Source organism: Oncorhynchus clarkii, chromosome 13 (assembly GCF_045791955.1).
Source record: "Oncorhynchus clarkii lewisi isolate Uvic-CL-2024 chromosome 13, UVic_Ocla_1.0, whole genome shotgun sequence".
Taxonomy (NCBI): Eukaryota; Metazoa; Chordata; class Actinopteri; order Salmoniformes; family Salmonidae; genus Oncorhynchus; species Oncorhynchus clarkii.
Window position 1 is genome coordinate 51,137,452 of NC_092159.1, and position 20,851 is coordinate 51,158,302.

General features: G+C 43.2%; 1 protein-coding gene across 1 annotated transcript; it reads right to left on the minus strand.

The window, feature by feature from the left end:
- Positions 1–425: 425 nt before the first annotated feature.
- LOC139365024 (mitogen-activated protein kinase kinase kinase 3-like) lies at positions 426–20,008 on the minus strand. The gene is made up of 17 exons (XM_071102334.1): positions 18,451–20,008; positions 14,802–14,901; positions 14,023–14,159; positions 13,820–13,860; positions 13,134–13,233; positions 12,813–12,926; positions 12,451–12,583; positions 11,399–11,529; positions 11,180–11,253; positions 8,678–8,751; positions 7,538–7,633; positions 7,212–7,373; positions 6,835–6,983; positions 5,338–5,469; positions 5,069–5,198; positions 4,723–4,900; positions 426–3,244 (listed from the first exon to the last, which is right to left on the minus strand). Exons 2-17 carry the CDS (start codon positions 14,803–14,805, stop codon positions 3,016–3,018), a joined length of 1,884 nt encoding a protein of 627 aa, XP_070958435.1. The 5' UTR covers positions 14,806–14,901; positions 18,451–20,008; the 3' UTR covers positions 426–3,015.
- Between the last annotated feature and the right edge of the window lie 843 nt (positions 20,009–20,851).

Genomic DNA, 20,851 nt, shown 5'->3' on the forward strand with positions numbered 1-20,851 from the left:
AATAAAGTAGTATCTGCATCCATCCCCTTGTCACAGTAACTAAGAAAAGGAACCTTTGTTGGGTCCAAGCTTTCCTCTGTCCCATGGCCACACAGATTAACAGAGCTCTCTCCGCCTCCTCTTCTGTCTTAAAGGGAGGGAGAAAGAGATGGAGCAAGCATCAGTCGGGTTGCTTCTTTCTCCCAACAATGAGCTCTATTCAGTGAGATGTTCTTTTATTTACTGGACTGGGCCAGTCTGACTTTCCAACCTGCTGGCTGCTCAAAGATAATGAAGACACACATGGACAGACTAGCCAGTGTCTCCCAGAGCCACTGGCCCAAAAACATATTCTGCAATGACAAACACACCTCCATCAGAGCGGTGTACATGACTGGAACGTACACCAAACATTACGCAAACAAACAAGTATGCAGGTCAGAATATTGGACCAGAGACAAAGAACATTTATTTGTTTTTGAAATTAGGCACTCAAAGATATAGAAAAACAATGTCATTTAACATACTGTTCCTTTTTCTACGTAAATACATTTGATACACTGGAGTGACTTTGCACTGCAAGTCCCCTGTCATTAAACATACTCATTTATACATTTACATACATGTATATATCTAAACGTTTAACTCCTGTTTCATTTGCTTACCCCAGGGTTCTTCTGTTAACAGAAACATTTGTTTTGGCTCTTTGTATATAACAGGACCATTTCTAATACTGAACTGATTCTTAGCTGCCTTCTTTAACATCTAGCAGCCACATGATATCCATTTGATTCACTTATGAAAGTAGTTTAGAGCCAGTAACACTGAAATAAATGGAAATAAATGGAAAATAAAACGAAAAAAGGTAATTGTAGAAAGCCCTTTGCTCAGTGTGGAGGGCCCCAGACATTGGGCACCGGTCGGTCTCTCGAACCCTGAGCTAAACAAAGTCGTCATGTTGGGTGGAACCCCGGTCTCTGGCATCTACCTGATCAGAACTCCTCCATCCCTTTCCTGCTCAGCTCAGTCTAACTAATGCACACTTTCAGCCCCTCTGCTCTGCAAGAATGACACTAAGAGAAGGTCATTCTGGTGAGACATAGCATTCTAGTGCATACTCTTAAAATTACACTTCACATACTTCCCCTCTATTTCCCACACATCACGCCAGCAAGGAGAAATATGGAGGAAGTTCAGCAGCCTTTAAATCCTAGGCGGTGGCCTTGTTAATGAAGTAGTGAAACTGTGAGAGGTTTGACAGGGCAGTCCAACTGGAAGGGTCCAATGGAAGAGTGTTGCCTTTTAATAAAGCATGGACCATTAGACATAATATATTATACTGGAGCTAGGAATGTGGATATGTTTCTTGTTTTGGAGCAGAGACCAGGTAAGATAGGCAGAGGTCGTTTTCCACCCAAAGTGTTTCACTAATAAACCCCAATGTTGTAATTTCTGCAAAACCAGCTGCTTTAACAATTTATCATTTCAAACGGCAACATTTATCTCATAGGTCTAAATGCATCCTCATTAGATTTCAAATTGTCTAGAGTCAATATATAAAAAATATATTTATACATATATATTTGAATATAAAAATTCAGGAATGGATGAACATAGGAATTTAAATAAAAGTGAAAGAAATGTAATATTTAAAGTTTTAAAAAAAAAGTTAATTTCGTAAGGCGAACAATAACCAACAACATTAATTTGACATAAAAGTGCATCTGACTCAAATGAATCCTAAATGGCAGAGTTCCACTGTTTGGCGTAGCATTTTCCTAGATACACTTGTCAACGCATAGAAAGCTGGTAAACCTAATGGCAACTCACTTTCAAATCAAGGCATTAGGATTGTATTTGTCTAAGACTAAAATAAAATCTCTCTTTCAATCACAAAGTACAATATAATTTGTAATATTGTGTAGTTAGCATATCCTCCAACCAAACTGGAAACCAACCCCTTCATGAATGAAATCGTTCATTTTTGGTACACTCAGAAAACCCTGGGCTGTGATACTGAGGGGCTGCAGTGGAGAGTTGGAGTATAAGGCACAGTCATCACAATGGTCTACTGTGAAGGTCATAATGACAACACAAAAACACTGATGGCTCTGGTTCCATGTTGTATGGTGAGGACAGGACAGATCAGCATGGGCTTCCATCAGGGACTGTGAGTCTTCAAAAGACCATCAAGAGGCACTTTCTCAAAATTACAAAGAATATCAGAGAAGAATCAGAAGAGAAAGTGAAAAATTAAATCCATCCCGTCTCTATAACACTGAGTGGTGCATCTGTTGGTTTCATCAGTTACCATGTTGAAGCACTGAGCTGTGGCTGTGGGTCTGCTGTCTTGGCCTAAGTAGACCAGACACTGCTCTGCTCAAGCTTACTGTAAGTCCCATATGAACAGTTCATTACCTCAGGGGTCTCATCTAACAGCCCATCTAGAGAATGTAAACTTAGGAGGGGACACTTTGGCATATTTGAAAGGCACATTCGGTGGCGGTGCTTGATCAAATCCCATCTTGAGCCACATATAATAGATTTGATGTGTTTGGAGTGTCTGTGTGTGTGTGTGTGTGTGTGTGTGTGTGTGTGTGTGTGTGTGTGTGTGTGTGTGTGTGTGTGTGTGTGTGTGTGTGTGTGTGTGTGTGTATGTTTGATCCTCTCACAGACCACCAAGATGATAGCTGAAACAATTCAGTTCGTATGGAGTTGGTGGGTCCAGTTCTCCACAGCAGACAGCTGAACACTGATCAGTCATATAGCTCCCCCTAGTGGGGGAAGTTGGAGGTGAATTTGATAATTGTCGTTAACAGCTTGGAATAATGGCACTGTGCTATTATCCATCATAATGGATAATGTGTATTTGTGGGTTAAGGAATGAGTGTGACTGGTGGTGAGTCTGGTTTGGGGAGAGAGCTGTAGGATGGAAAGGGCCAAGTTCCAAATTCCAAGTCTAGAGTCTAGATGTCAGCTGTAGGCCTTGAGTCCCGAGGAGCGGTTGAGACAGAGAGAGTGTACTAGTACTTCCCCTCAGCAGAGGATCTGGGAGAAAGGGTGTCTGAGCAGCTCCTCAGCACTGGGCCGGTGCTTGGCCTCCACAAAGATGCGGTGGATGAAGTCACGGGTGTGGTCCGAGGTGTGTGAGGGCAGCAGGGGTTTGGTGGGCTGGGTGGCGATCTTAAAGATGGCTGCCATGGCCTCGTATTCGGCCCAGGGAGGCTTCTCTGTCAGCATCTCCACCACTGTGCAGCCCAGGCTCCTGGGGAAGGAGACAGGGTTAAGAGAACACCCATACGAGCTCAAATACACATTTAAACACTTGCCGCCCAATCTCCCCTTCCACAAAACATGTGTAAATATTGGAATATAAATGGCGCCTTCCTGTATTATACTTATGCTAAAAAATGTATTCTATTCTACTGAGCCATTTACTTTATGTCTGTATTGTTATCTATTATTATTTGTTGTTGCATTGTTGAGAAGGAACCTGCAAGTCAGCATTTTGTTAGACGGTGTACATGTGTATCCTGTACATACTGTCTGACTAATACAACTAGAAACTTTAAACACGCTCACACACAAACATCAGAATAGGACATTGAATGCAATACACAATCGTATAACTTATTGACTTGTGTGAATGGACAAAAACAGTGTTAACACACTGAAAAAACAAAGGGCAGCTTTTCCTCACTACAGGCACGAAGGGAAAAGGCCATCCCTCTGCTCTTCTGCTTTCCCAGGCCCCACTGGAATGTTTTGGTGGAAACTTTTTCCCTGTTGACAATTAAAGTGTGCTTTTGCTGGCTACGGGAGGCCATTTCAGTCCTGGAGTCAGACAGAGCAGGGGGCTGGTGAGGGGAGTTGGGTTTAGGGACAGACTCCCCTTTGGACCTATTACCCCCTACCGACGCTTCGGCCTGGTCTGGCCCCCCAGGGGAGCAATGAATTCGGGAACATTCCGAACCCTGTCACAAGCTGGCTGGTTGACTGGCTCTTGGCCAATCACATCCCTTGCCTGATGGGATACTACACAATCAGATTGCACAGGGGAATTCCTGGGCAGCAGGTGGGCCGACCCATTTCAGGGCCCTGTACGTGGGAGTGAGGCAGTCCTTCTCGACATTCTCTTTTAAATATAGCACTTGTACTATTTTATATATAGCACTTGTACTATTTTATATATAGCACTTGTACTATTTTATATATAGCACTTGTACTATTTTATATATAGCACTTGTACTATTTTATATATAGCACTTGTACTATTTTATATATAGCACTTGTACTATTTTATATATAGCACTTGTACTATTTTATATATAGCACTTGTACTATTTTATATATAGCACTTGTACTATTTTATATATAGCACTTGTACTATTTTATATATAGCACTTGTACTATTTTATATATAGCACTTGTACTATTTTATATATAGCATTTGTACTAATTTATATATAGCAATTTTTCCCTTGAAGAAGAATGGTTTCCCCCTTTTAGAACAGCTATTTTCCTCCCTTCACGTTCCAGCAGTCCAGCCACTCTATCAGGGAAGGAGACTACTTATAAGAGCACAAGGAAAGCATCTGACACTTGACCTGAAGATACATTCACACACTCCCAGAAGAGACATCTATCCCCCGCCTCCCCCCTATCAACACAACTAATCAGGATCACCTGCATGTGTATAAGACCTCTTACCCAAACCCCAACCCCACGTGTCCCGGTCCTTACCAGACGTCAGCCTTCCTGCCGTAGCCCTCTCCGCTGATCACCTCGGGGCTCATCCAGTAGGGGGTGCCAGTGACCGAGCGGATGCCCGTGCCAGACATGCAGATGGTCTGCAGCCTCTTGCTGGCGCCAAAATCTCCCAGCTTCACGTTTCCCGCCGAATCCCGCAGGATGTTGGCACCTGGATAAGGAGACGACAGAGTAACACCATGTGACACAGACTCACCCAACCACCTTCCTTGTATTTTAAATGTAGATTTTAGGTCCTTGTGAGTCTGGAAGTCTATAGCCATTTAGTTGACTATCTTTACTACAAATGGCCATCTGAGCAGTGTGTTGACATAACTACCTTTGATGTCACGGTGAACGATCATGTTGCTGTGCAGATAGGACATGCCCTCCAGGATCTGCCGTGTGTACTTCCGCGTCACGTTTTCCGTCAGCGCCCCGTAGGCCTTCAACTGGTCTTTGACTGAACCCTGAAAGACAAGAAGGAAGTGCATGGTTTATACTCCTATTCCCAGGAGAGACTGGGACACAGTCCAGGACAGAACACCACAGATACCCTTTAACCCCCAACACTCCAGCCCTGAGCCGACGTGTGAAGAATAGACTGACCCCCGGCATGTACTCCATGAAGATGGTGAGGGTCTTTTCGTTGTGGTCCCTCAGACAGCCGTAGTACTGGACGATGCGTTCGTGGTGGAGGTTCTTTAACAACTGGATCTCACACTCCAGAGCACTCACCTCCTACAGACAGACAGACAGACAGACAGACAGACAGACAGACAGGGATCAACAGGTTTGTTGTACTCGACAACAACAAATCCTCAACATTACATGATATGAATGATCTGTCCACCAAAAGTTATACAAAGACAACAAAAAAATCTGACAAATGGAAAAATCATTTCAGACACACAGACCAGCTCTCTCTGCAGATAGGACATTAGCGGTAACAGTCCAGTTCCTCAAAAGCAGTTCCTCTGTTTACCTCAGAGAGTATGGCCACAGAGATCACATCACAGAGAGAGAGCGGAAGAGGGAAATGGAGATATATACAAAGTATCCACAACACAAAGACCCACTAAATAGATAAAAACAACAACAACAACGGATTAACATCCGCTGCAAGCTGGGGGGCCAGTGACAGAGAGACAGAGTGACAGAGAGACAGAGAGACAGAGAGAGACAGTGAGAGACAGTGAGAGAGAGAGAGAGAGAGAGACAGAGAGAGACAGAGAGACAGAGAGAGAGAGAGAGAGAGAGAGAGAGAGAGAGTGTGAGAGAGAGAGAGAGAGTGTGAGAGAGAGAGACAGAGAGACAGCGAGAGAGAGAGAGAGAGAGAGAGAGAGAGAGAGAGTGTGAGAGAGAGAGAAAGAGAGACAGAGAGACAGCAAGAGAGAGAGAGAGAGAGAGAGAGAGAGAGAGAGATGAGAGAGCAAGAGAGAATGGGAGAGAGAGAGAATGGGAGAGAGAGAATGGGAGCAAGAGGGAGAGTGCGAGAGAGAAGAGGAGAGTTTAAGGGGTGATTGGAGGCCAAGGCAAAGCTGGCTCTGCTACTCTCCCCCTCCTCACCCTCCTGCAAATACTCCACTCAGATACAGGAAGTGACAGTGCATGTTTTCTCAGTGGCAGACAGGAAAAGACATTAAAGAGGGGGGAGAGAGAAAGGAAAGAAAGTCCCTTGAATCTCCTCAAAGTTCATTGCTCTCAGAGACAGAGATGAGCACTCAGTCAGGATTTGACTGCATTAGTGATTCAGAGCATAGCGCTTTTTGTGTTGAAGACAGTTGACCAACAATTAGCTAGTAAAACTCAGTCAGGTTAAACACAGCACCATACTGCATTCCTCCACAATCGCCTCTTAAGAGTAAAGTAGCTTGCTGAACACATTACCTCATTCTTGGCATTGCTCCAGGCTAAGCCTCTGCACCAATCTTTAACAATACACGGGAACTCAAGTCATACAGAGTTCTCCTTCAGGCTGGGGAGTCTGAGTCATCTTGGCATAAATACATTACAGTAGCCTGGTTGTGAACAGTAGACTTTGATATAAAAGCAGAAAACAATCTGTGTAGTAGCATACTGTTCCGGCACCCGCTGCTGTCTCACCTTGCTGGTGTCAGGACTGTCCGGGTCAAACACCACCTGCTTGGCGGCCAGCTCCCGTCCCGTGTCCACATCGTAACACAGGTAAACCCTCCCAAACGCCCCCTGGCCCAGCAGCTTGCCCCGCCTCCACGTCATTGGAGCACTGGGGGCTGTGGAGGGAGGGGCATACACCATACATATCATCCTCTCCATATAGTAAACATGACACCATACTCTCAAAACACACTGCATTCATCATACAAACTAAATCCCTTATTTAAAATGTGTAGGATACAAAAATAGATTTATTAGTATTAAATCTCTAATAACTATAAAATATATGTGAAATATGTGTAATATATGTAAATATAAGATGAAGAGGCAGGGTCGGGACTCACACTTGTGGGCGACAGGGCGCTCCTGTGGGCGGAGCCTGCCCTGCTTGTCCACTAGCTGCCAGCTGCCCAGACTCTCCTCGCTGCCGTTGAGGGAGCGCCGTGAGGGCACCAGGGTGAACAGGTTACCCTGGGGGCGACGAATCCGCGGGAACGTTCTCCGACCTGGGGGGATGAGAGGAGAGTTGAGGGTGAAGGAGTGATGAGAGAAGAACCAAGAGACCAAGAGAAGGAGGAGATGGTTCAAGAGAGGGGTCAGGGAAAGGTCAAATACAAAGTCATATGGCACAAAGTGGTTTGGTGAGAGGAACAGTGAACAGTGCCCCTACCTTCACTATGGTCCTTGTGATGCAGGGAGACATGGTACCTGCGGGGGTATGTCCCTCCCTTCCCCACCACCTTATCATACACATGGTTCTCCCGGTCTGAGAGGGAGGAAGGAGTAAAGAGAGCGAGCGAGAGGGTGAAGGTTAGACTACAACAGGATTCAGACTCAGCTCAGTCATACAGCATTCACATGAGGCTCTGCTGCTAAGAGCTGCCTTGTTGCTCTGTGCTGTTGCTTGGGACTACATTGTTGCATTGTTGCTAGGAGTTGCATTGTGGTTTAGGCCTGTTGCTAAGGGGCTTGAGAGCGGCTCTCTTGCCAGCACTGTAAATGGGTTACCATGAATTTGACAGTAGCTTACAGGAAGCTTGGATGCAAGTAAAATTCTGTATTTCATATTACCGTACACCTGATGTAATATGAATACGGTATCAAAGCAAGTACTGTGTAATGACACAAAGTAAAATATCATAAAACTGACTGTATTATACTGTAAAAAACTAAATGCTACCGTAATCGGAATGAATATGTGGATGACTGTATTTTACTGTAATTACATGGGATTGGTGCAAGCAGGTTGGCTGCTAAGTGTTTACATATTACAGCACATTAATTCATATTTGGTGCTTTATATCACTTGCACTTCTAGAGGCCTTAACAAAGGCTTCCAAACTGGCCGAGACTTCAGGTCAAAACAGACCAAAAGGACATGGCAAAATGCTCAACCATTTGCTGCCACTCCAATCTGCCCTAATACATTTTTTTATTGATGGGCCACTTTAACCACATAAGAGTAAAATTGGTCCAGCATTCTCACTCATGGGTGCAACAAATATAGCCTCTTACAAGACACGCCTCAAAATATAGTAATAAGCCCGAGACAACAATACCATGCACCCACTAGTGGTCATAAGGTTTTTGGCGCTCTAAAGATACAGTACGGTACTGTATTTGTGAGGTGGAATTACAGTACCATTCGAAATACAGCAATTTCCCCATCATTTACAGTATGCTACAGTAAAACTTCCAATGTTTTTTACTGTTGATAATACCTCAAAATTACTGTATAAATGACAGTTTTCCGTGACAGTGAGGATCTATATCTTATGTAGTGATATCAGGATTCCTCCTGGGCACCCACCAGAGACGTTCTCCTGCTGCCGGTTATCAGGGTAGCTCTTGGCTCGGTGCATGCGTGACTTCCTCAGGGAGGGGCTGGAAGGAAGGACAAATAAAGAGAGAGTGAGAGTTGATGGTCACTTCCTCAAAATACATACACTGTCTTTATAACCAAAGTCAAGTATTGTGTACAAGTATTGTGTACGTGTGGGGTAGAATCAGGGGTAAAAGTAGATTTCTTACCGGTATCGCGCATACACTTTTTTAAAATTGTGTATGCGGTGTAATTATATAATTACATATAGAATCCGTATTAATTTCAAATATGATCTCTGTGGGCCTAGTAAAGATTTGACATATCACTTTTAACGTGTTATACCTGTTTTTTTATTTAGAATTATCCCCAATTGGTAGTTACAGTCTTGTCCCATCGAACTCGGGAAAGGCAAAGATCGAAACAAGACCCTGCCTAACCACACTGCTTCTTGACACAGTGCTCGCTTAACCCGGGAGAGGAAACACTGTCCAGCTGGCGATCAAAGTCAGCTTTCAGGTGCCCAAAGTCAGCTTGAAGGCACTCGACCCGCCACAAGGAGTTACTAGAATGCCAAACCCTCCGCTAACCCAGACGACAAAGGGCCATTTGTGCGCCACTTCATGGGTCTCCCAGTCACTGCAGGCTGTGATACAGTCTGGGATCGAACCCGGGACTGTAGTGACACCTCAAGCTCTGTGATGCAGTGCCTTAGACCACTGCACCACTCGGGAGGACCATCTTTAATAACATAGGCAGCACATGGGTTTCAAGTTTGGGGAAGCTAATTTACACCATAAAAATGTACCTTTATAATAAAGCATTCCATCCATCCTCACATTTGCAGACGTATTAAAGATAGGCTAATGTGATGATTAGCTAATGTGATGATTAATGTGATGATTAGATTGGATAGTCATCATTTAAACTAATAATATAAAAATAAATGTTCATTAAAAATACTTGACTGCAGTGCGTCATGGATAGAGTAAGCCTAGACTCTAGGCTATATCAGACACACTTCTCCTCCTTTCCAAGCACAGGAAAATGTTGGCCTTTCATGCAATTCTACTACACTTTTTATGACTGGTGACATTGGCAGAATACATTTTTTATACAACAAAAAATTACAGGGTAGCCTACTCTGCTGAAACTGACAACCTGATCAATTAAAACAACGTTGTCTGATCCAAATAATGGGCCTACGAAAAGGGGAAACATCAAATACAATATAGTACATCTAACCTGGAGGAGGAAATTGTTGTCCAAAAACAAACAAAAGTGGCACTGACCCAATGATAAAGTGAATATGCAGACTGACCAGGGATATGGACGATGTTCTCCACTGGTGCCAATAAGAGCGGCAGGTAGCCGAGTGGTTAGAGCATTGGGCCAGTAACTGAAAGATTGGTGGATCGAATCCCAGAGCTGACAAAGTAATAATCTGTTGTTCAGCCCCTGAACAAGGCAGTTAACCCACTGTCCCTAGGCTGTATTTGTAAATAAGAACTGGTTCTTAACTGACCTGCCTAGTTAAAAAAAAATAGGCTACTATTTGCTCAATCTCTTCACAGATATAGTCATTTCTTTTTCAACAATTACATTTTTTTAGATCGTCGACCTGGGTCTCTCTGCTTTTCACTGACAGTTGCAACTCAAATGTGGTATTTCCCACATGCTGCCCAAATTGCGGGCCCTTCCAACTGTAGGCTATACAAAACAAAAAGAAGCTAATGATTCTCTGTGGCCAAATCGTGCTTTCTGGTGTAGTAGCCTATTTTTATGAATTTCTTTCTTTCTGTATAGACAGGAGCTATATAATTTTGGCAATTTAATTCAATTGACTTCAGTGAAAGCTTCCCCTAGCCTTCTGGACACACCGCCTATGCCTTTTAATGTGGTATAAACACAAGCAGTCATGTTTTCATCTGATTGTCAAACAAATAATCACTTCAGAAAAGCGGTCCTGTAGTCTAACAGTACACGTTCGTCCACTCACAAAATAATTCCAGCATCCAAATCCCAACAGTGCACTGATGAATGGAAAGAGACATCTGTTACAAAACACCCACATGTATTCTAATGACATTGTCATTAGGCCGAAACTTGTAGCCTGAATTGATGCATCCACTGTTGGTCGCACGCCTCGGTCTTGGCCTCTCATCTCCACCTTGTCCGCCCGTGTTTCGTTCTCGGCCTCTCATCTCCAAGGCATGTAAGTGTTCTCCTCGAACCACAACACAATTTGGGGCGTATACCACCCAGTTTAAAGTCAATTCACTCATTTTTCATGTAGCTGACATGAGGTCATGTTAAATAATGCCATAATAGCCTATAGTTTTCTTGCTATTTTGTGTTAATAGTGATAGGTTCATGTTTTTCATGCCAGTACGGAGTACCCCCACTATTTATTTTGCCGGGACGCCGTGCCAGACCGTACTGGCTTACTTTCACCCCGGGGTAGAATGTGGGGTAGAGTCCTGCACTCACCTGTCTGAGCTACTGTCCAGCGACTGGCAGCTTCCTGAGACAGAGTTCTCTGCACTGCTCCAGGGGTCCAGGACCTAGGGAGAGGAGACACAGTATTAGCCCTACAGTGTGTGTGTATGTGTGTGTGTGTGTGTGTGTGTGTGTGTGTGTGTGTGTGTGTGTGTGTGTGTGTGTTTGTGTGTGTTCGTGCAATTGTTTGTGTACAGTGCAATGACTCACACACTGGTCGCTCTCTGGGATGAACTCTCCCTCACTGTTGATGCTGGTGTAGGAGCCCTGGCGGGCGATCCTCTGCTGCCGCTCAGGGACATAGCCTGGAGGGGGGGAGCTACGGCCTGTGTTCTGAGAGCCTGGGACGGGAGAGAGGAGGAGGAGGAGGATAAGAAATAGGATTGTGACTTGGCCATATGACACTGTTCTAAACCAATGGAAATCAATACATGAGATACATGAGATAATGGGATTCTGGTGTACCAAGATCAATGACAGGTAGCCTAGTGGTTAAAAGTGTTTGGGCCAGTAACCGAAAGGTCGTGGGTTCGAACCCCTGAGCAGACTAGGTGAAAAATCTGTCAATGTGCCCTTGAGCAAGGAACTTAATCCTAATTGCTTTGGATAAGAGCATCTGCTAAATGAAAAAAATAGATACACAAAAAAAAGTTAAACAATGGATAACAGATATGATCTCTCTCTCTCTAACCAAAGAATGAAATGAGGGGGAAAAATATCTAAATGATTAATAATGTGATTGTTTGAAATGTAACTCTGCCTCAGGTGGTGGATCTACAGATAATTTAGGATTTGTACAGTTTCCCTCACGCAGCACTAATTTTAACCCTCTCCCAAAACAGCCAGTGTTTCTAAAACCAGGACATTGACCAGCCATGCTAATAGTGTCTCTAAATCTGATTGGCTTGTGGCCAGCAGGCCATTGTAGAGCAGCCAGTGATGGTTGACAGGAAGAGGACCTACTGCTAAGAGGGGAAGCCAGAGAAATAACAGCAGCTAGAGAGAGTGGGGGGGGGGGGGGGGGGGATATAGAGAGACACAAAGAAAAAGCTAGCAAAATAAATGAGTTAAGAGAGCAGGACATGACAAACACCAAACCAGACAATATACAACATTACTGACTCTCCATATTGAGAGATACCACTTACCTTTCTATTGTAAAACAAAGTTATAGCGAGAGAAATGGAGAAAGAGGATGTTGAAAGCAAAGGCAGAATAATAGAGGAAGCAGCTATGAGTTGAATCTGCTTGTTCATACTCACTGGTGGAGAGGTGGCGCCCCCTGGGCTCGGAGGGCTGGTACACCGTGCTGACATCACCCGTGGACTGGGAGGCTTTGATCCTCACCTGCTTACTCACCGTGTGGTGGGAAGAGGGAGAGGGAGATGGGGACGCCTAGGGGTGGGATGAGAGGGGTGTGGTCAGTGTCCACATATATACTGTACACACTACCCCATTACATATGATTTTAATAACATCTTATTGATTAATGTGTGTGGTTATTTCTGTATGTCTGTCTGTGTGTGTGTGTGTGTGTGTGTGTGTGTGTGTGTGTGTGTGTGTGTGTGTGTGTGTGTGTGTGTGTGTGTGTGTGTGTGTGTGTGTGTGTGTGTGTGTGTAGTACATTGCACTGCTCCTGCATCAGCAGCAAGATCTTGATGCTCTTAATCTTGGAGCTGCGGTCCAGCAGGTCAATGGCCTTGTCCAGGTCGTCCTGACCACGCAGAGGGATGGACAGCTGGACACACAGCACACAGAAATGACTCAACCAAAGCACAGAGACAATACGGGAGAATCTCCATTAAACATGCATATTAGTACTTAGGACTAAATGTCCTGGAAACTGGCCGTAAAAGTTACCTACATCAAGTGGGTTGCTGTGAGGGCCAATGTTTTTGTGTGTATGCATTGTGTTGGTGTTTGTCTGAGAGAGTGTTAGCTGTACCTCATTGTTCATATAGTGCAAGTCTAGCTGTTGGCCAAAGACAGTCTTGACCTTCTGTTGGATTTCTTCAAACTGCACAGGCCTCCCAAACATCAGTATCCTACACAAATAAAAAAGACGTAGACAAACAGTGGGTAAGATGGACAGACAAACAGTGGGTAAGATGGACAGACAAACAGTGGGTAAGATGGACAGACAAACAGTGGGTAAGATGGACAGACAAACAGTGGGTAAGATGGACAGACAAACAGTGGGTAAGATGGACAGACAAACAGTGGGTAAGGTGGACAGACAAACAGCGGGTAAGATGGACAGACAAACAGACAGAAGGAAAAAAAGTGTTTCGGTCTAGAAACTATATCCTCTTTAGATCTGCAACACAAGCGTGCACACACACATTTACAAACATATTCCGTTCCCAGTGTGTGCAGATTCCTCTAAGCACACCTAACATAGCTGTGGTTTCTGCTGGCTGCCACAGCTAAACCACAGTCCTTTCCCTTTCCATTCTCCGCTTCACATACCATTCTGACTGGAGATCTGGAGTGCATTTGAGCTGAGCTGACCATGCTCTTCTCACAGACAAAGACGTGATAAAACAAGCACACACACACACACAAAGACACACACACACACACACAAAGACACACACAAAGACACATCCAAAAACAAGAAAACCCACTCACCTCCTCTCTCCACTGAACTCAAACTTTATTCTGACATCGTCCTGGGGGAGTAAAGAAGAAGCCCCGTCAAGAGGGTTCATGGGAGGTTACAGGGTCATGATGGGGTCATGAAGGGAAACAATATGTCATGTGGAGATGATGATGACATGCCTGTCTGAGGAGAGTGTGTGTTGTTGACTGAGTGGGGTGGTAGATGGTTTTACCTGTCTCTTTGTAGGAGCAGGGGCAGGGTTGGGCAGAGTCTTGGGTTTCCCTGTGTCATAAGAGGGCCCAGGCTGGCGCCTCGTCATCTGGAGGGCCACTAGGTCCTTCATTATGGAGTGGAGAGCCTGACGCTCATCTATAGAGGAGAACGTTTGGTGGAAACACAAATTTACCATGAGATCAAATTGAAGTGTAATGGTGTGTGTGTGCACGTGCACGTATAGCCATATAAATCCCACTTCTAGTTGTGTACACAGAAAATGTGTGTTTTTATATAATCCCACATTGAGAGTGTTCAGCTAGCGACAGGGTAATGGAGCCAGTGAGAGGACAGACTGCAATGTTTTTGATATTTCTATTCCCATGCTTGATCTCTGAGTGATCTCTGCATTGGCTGCGTTAGCTCACGAAGGGAAATATTCCCCTAGTGTAGTTTGGACAGACATCACACAGCAGTAGGGCAGGAGAGAGAACCAGAGCCCCATCTCCATAACACTGAAAATCAATCCTTCACCTGCCGGCCCGGCCAGCGTCTGGAAAATCAGCTCAGCTCAACTCACACAGGCCCGGGGCTGGGGAATAGTGTGTGTAGGTCTGTGTGTGTTTGCGTGTGTGTGTTTGTGTGTGTGTGTGTGTGTGTGTGTGTGTGTGTGTGTGTGTGTGTGTGTGTGTGTGTGTGTGTGTGTGTGTGTGTGTGTGTGTGTGTGTGTTCATCTGAGTGTACATTGATGTGTAATATTGTGTTCCAACATCATCATAATCAACACAAGGAACTCACTCATTTTGGCGATGTCTGTGTGAGCACTGTCTAAGCCAACCACCTTCAGAGACCTTCAGATCTTCAGACTCCTCACTCTGCAGTGCCACCCATCAACATCCTGCAGGGAATGCACCACTATGTTAACATGGGGAATATATTTCAGGACCTAAGCTGCAGTTGTCATCAAATTCACAAGTCATCATCATATTCATCATCTTTATGTTCAACGTATTTTGTAGCACTGGCAATAGATGATCTTTTAGTGTGAAGTGTACGACATCATCCGTCCTTAAAAAACATTCAGTTTATCTTTGATATAAACATACTAAATGGATTGTATTTAAAGATAGGGTGCATGGAGAATGTATATAAGAAAATGTCATTTCTGAAGTACCATCCATTTCTCAAGGAAAGCATGGAACATAAACTAAAATTACTTTTCTGTGTGTGTGTGTGTGTGTGTGTGTGTGTGTGTGACAGAGAGAAACTTTGCACATGAGAAAAAGTGAGAGTTGTAAAGCTCTGAAACTTGAGCTCCACTGGCACTGACAGATTTGGCACAAAGCACATGAAAAAGTTTTACTGTGAATATTCTGACAGCTTTAAACTTCTCCGACTGCATGAGCCATAAAACAGTCACTCAACCACGTCATAACTCCACTGTTAATGTTAAGAGGGCAATATTCTCTTAAAAACGATGACAGAGTTGTGCCAGGTATACATGTTTCCCTGATTTACCATTACCCCCCGACAAGGTAGAGTATTAAGGTGTATAGTGTATCCAAGAAGACAACAGCATTAGACACTCTCGTATGTCCTTTAGCGGAGTAGGTTGCCAGATCTATGACAAAGAAACCCTGGAATTCGAAAAACACTGACACAACTATAAGACTAGAATTCAGCAGAGATTAGTGTGCTTGGAAAATGTGTGCTTTCTTTGGTAAGTGAAAGAGTATTTTAGTATTCTCTTTACCTAAAGTGGACCAGACACATATATGGGCCTTACACTACAGTAACAATCAGCACAATACTATTGGTCTTATTACACTGTAACAACTTAGTAAGTACAAAAACATATTGAGGACCAATATAGTGCTCAGTAGGGGTGCACAATATCATCTAGCTATGCTAGTTATTACTATATAGTTTGGTTACTTCATTTTATTACACGTACTGGATTCATCATCAGAGAATACTGCCTATGTAAGGTAGTGTTGCCCAAAGCACTGCTGTTCCTTTTTTTATAAGGTCAGCCTCTCAATCTTCTCTGATCAATATCGTTCTATTATTGATCCAAATAGAGCCGGTCAGGAGAGGAACCCAATCCAGAAGGCACTAGTGTCAACACAGCAGATATCACCAGTCACCTCCCAATGACCTGAGCATGCCTGGCCACTTTGCCCAGGGGGGTTAGCACACTGTAACTCAACTCTAAGTTCATATTTAAATTCAGAGAAACACATTGGACTCTAAGGTGCGTGAAATCTATTAACCAAATGAAATGTATTGTTGTTAGAATCTGAGAGGACTGATGTGGAAATGGAATGAAACAGGTGTGCTGCTGATTGAGCATTCTTGTAAATAATACCCTACTGCACATGTGCCAAATGTCAATGCTGCCCCTGCCTCATAAACAACACGAAAGAGAGGAGGATGAAGATGGGAGGTGAGTGGCTGATGAGGTAGAGTGGTATGATGAAGAGGGGTGGAAGTATAAATGGGCAACAGCAGCAGCAACTGAAGCACTTCAGTGGCCTTTTGGAATTCTGGGTAATAATCACCCACTGGAATGCCAGGTATGTCCGTCTGGCCCCCTCGCCACTCACATTCTCCTCACCCAAGAGACACATTAAATGTGCCTACCCTTTGTACCCACAAACCAAAGGCCTGCTACCATTGGCCCTCCCTCCTCCTATAAGAACATGGAGAGAAATCCCAGGGTCACAGATAGCTTCAGGACACACCAACCAAACATCTTATCTATCTCTGTTATACATTGACTGTCCTCTCAGGTCCGTCGTTCTGCTCCCCCGCTCTCCTGATTTTAATTACCTTCACAGAGGAATGTGGGGAATTCAGCGAGGAGAGAGGCCGCACACTGCCAGCCCAGTCAGCTGTGCCCCCTTTATTTTACTTGCATGGCATTTCCAGGACTCACTGGATTTACATGGCTTTTCCTCCCTCCCCTTCTCTCTGCCTGCTTTTAGGTGTTTAGTCTAAGGCTGTTTTTCCCAACCACAGCCCTTGCGCTGTCTCAGTGCCTTACATCCAAAAAACCCTGAGCAGTCCCTGGCCTCACGTCTCTCCTTGCTTAACATGCTCAAGTGCTCTGGGTTGGTGTGACCTGCTATGTTCACAGCTGCACTGCAAGGCTTGAGTAAAAACTTGCCATAAAAGTTTGTAGTGCGGCCTAGTGGTGCAACTCAGAGTACTGTCTGCCAAGTTTTTTGTACAACAAAACAAAAACACAGATCCAAAACAGCCTCCCAGCAGAGTTAGCTGGAGCCCCACTTATGGATTGACTACCACCTCCATGAGTAATGGCTAGCGAGGAAAGAGAGGAGGCAGATGATCAGGGAGGGAGGAAAATTCCCTTGCAAAATGTTAGTTGGACAAAATTTCATGCATAGAACTTCCTGTACTGGTTCAGATGTAGGATCTTAATTTGATCACTCTTCTGTTGCTGAGAATTTTCCTGCACAGCAGGGAATGCAAACTTGCAGTGTATTTCAGTTTTAAAAGTATTCTAAAGTTTGTAATTTCCACTTGCAAAGGTCAGACTTGTTTTGTCCTAACAAAAAATATATCAACCACTACAGAAATGTCCATTAAAGGAGCAAGATGCAGAAATTGCTCAGCCATTTTCTGTTTTTTAAAATTCGAATAGTTTGACTAATTTCAGTTTATGTGGCAAAACAAACAATGTAATGTGTAGAGAATCATTGTACCATCTAAACCGGTGTGAAATATATTTTCAATAACCAGAAATATTGTATTTTCAGCTGTTTGAAGCTGGTATACAAAACCAAAAGTAAAAGAAGCAAAAACAAAACAAGAGAATGGGAAGCATAGAAATAGTGCACATAGAACAGATCTACCGCTTCTTAGACTTGCTTTCAATAAGAATGGCATATCTATAACTCAGATTTCTATGTGAATTTGGTTGGGCCACCAAAAAAGTTACATACTGCAGCTTTAATTATAATCCACATAATAATTCATGTTTTCTGTTGCTGCAGGGTAATTTTCCTGCTGTAGCAAACTGGCTCAAATTAAGATCCTACATCTGTATCATTCTAAACTCCAGTTCTTGTGGGCCACAGTGTCTGCTGGTTTTCATCATTGCTTTTTAGGGAGTAATTCACTTTGACTTGGGGGACCAGAACTGGGGGCTGTCCAATTGATCAAGTAATGAATGTCATGGAGGAAGGAGAGAAATCCTAGGCTATGAGAATTACAGGTGATGTACAACTAGGCCTTAAGAGGCTTAAGGACACTTAACTATTCATTAATTTGATGAAAAATAAATTATAACACTTTGAGTAGAGCTTATTGAGTGTTGTCCTTTAGCCATATTCAGCATATAAGGGTGTGAGTGTTTCTATAGGTTGGATTCCTTTTGAAATTGTTCTGTGATGTGATGTGTTGAATATGCATGAGCTCTCACCTGTGTTGTTGCCCTGATGATTAACCTCTGTCTGGAAGATGAGAGCCGTTCCCTCCTGGTTCAACGTCTAACTGGGTGCTCAGGAGAGATGCTGCAGCGTCAGTTTGAACCGTTATCTCCAGAGCATCATCCTCATCTTTGATCCCCAGTCTTTGTTGTTGATTCACTCACACAACCACACCGAGATACAGAGGGATGAGGGCGCCATGGTGGGGTTGCCCCCAGGTGCGGGGGCACTAGTGCGCGCGCTGGTCCACGAAAGTTTGTTACGCACTAGCCAGTAAATATAAATTCTAATGAGCAGTAGGCCTAGAAAACACAATGTCGTCACATCGAGATCGTCACTGTACATGCGTATACATTTGGATTTCTCTAATGCCAAATTAATTTAATAACAGAAATATAGTCCAAAATCCGTTACATTAGACTGCGCTCAGAAAGTGACCAAAAAATAAAGTGTCAACCTTCCGTCACCACAAAAACGTTCGACAACTTGCCCATATTTCCAAACGTTATCAAAAAAGAAAAACGTCCGATGGCATTTCATTGTGGAACAAGAAGCCCAATTTACACACTAGAATAGAAAAAACGAACATAGGCCATCATAATTCTCTCAATTCAATAATCAATATTTCCCAGTGACATTTTGTCAGCATGGAACGGGTGAACTAACACAAAAGATGTAACAATAACCGTGTTGCCTTTATGAAATCCATTTGCAACAGTAACAGTACACCAAAGGAAAAGGACGAAGCGATTTCCGTGATTTTGATGGCCTCTTTTCCTGCTAAATTTGCAGCTTTTTCCTTTTTGTTCTATGCCATTTTTCTCTCCTAACTGTATTGTTCCATCTCTGTACAGAATAATTATTATAAATCCATAAACTGAAAACAGGCACCAGACTTTTTATAACAAAGAAATCAGGTGAAAAAAAAGTAATTCAACACACAACATGGTGGAAATGGGAGATGAAGATTCAACTACGAAAGCAGGCTATTATTTTCGGAATAATTATGTAAAATTATAGGAGACAGACGCAACACATAGTTGACCACACACAATTAATACATTTGCATCGATAACAAGTTATGATCGAATGGTTTTATCGAGAAAATATAATGTGCGCATAACTGAACTTTTACCATCTCCGCGGTGCCCGATATGCAGTGGAAGAACTCAACAAAAGTGGAAAGAACGGTGCTTTCTTTGTAGAATAGAAGTGATAAACATGCACCAACTGTTCAGAAGACTTAAGCGAAATATATTCCATAAATTCAGGTCCTGATGCTCACCGACATAAAGTAAAATGTATTTTTTATGCAACCAATTTCCTGACAGAAAAAACAATCCGTCACCGGAACCCCTTTAGAACGCTTCTTACAAAACGAGAAAAAGGTGTATATTCCCAATGCTTTGTAGGCTTATGATTCAATATTCTGAATGCCGTGGTTGGTCATGGGCAAAGGTGCATCATAATAACTCAGATTTGTGTTCCATTTGGGTAAAGCATACAGTAACTAAAACGACTCCGTGCTTTTCTCGGGGGCGCGCTGTTCCTCTGTCGATTTCTTGCTCCTGGTAGCGCGCACAATATTAATGGCGCGCTCAAAACCATTGATGACGTAGGCTGCATGAAAAGTAAAGGCCTACAAATTTCTCTTATGAGTTCTCCATCACATAAGGACTTTTTAGACAGAGCGCTGACAATAAATACCATGAGCAGATACCATTATGAAGACCAAATATCATTCTTAATTCAAAGTATATGGCATTTGACTTCAATTTGACTGAACTCATGAACTTCAGTGACATTTGACACATTAAATTCAATATAGGGTCTAACAAATCTGCACCCAGGGATGTAATATAGTTTGTGTGAGTGTAGATTATTCCATAGAAGTATAGGGTCAGCAAGACTTGAATGATGCCACAAAATGCATACTTTATAGTGTTTAATCCATGGTTCAATAGCAAAAACATGGCCTATAAAAAGTGAAAGAAACTAGATGTTCTAGTTTAATTTGATCAGTCTGTTCTCTCAGAGAATTTTGCTGCACGGCAGGAAATGCAAACTTGTATGTATTCAAGGTATAAAAAGGCTTCTGAAGTTTGTAATTTCCACTTTAAAATTTCAGACTTGATTTGCACTAATACAACATTTACAGATGTAGAATCGTAATTTGAGCCTGTTTGCTACAGCAGGAACAGAATCCTGCATCAACAGGAAATGTAAATGATGTGGATTTTAATTTATGGAAATTTTTGTAGGGGTTGATACAGATGTAGAATCTTAATTTGATCACCCTGTTGGAGAATACATTTAAAATGTGTAGTGTATTTAAGATTTTAAAAGGATTCTGAAGTTTGTCATTTCCACTATGAAATTTCAGCCTTGATTTTC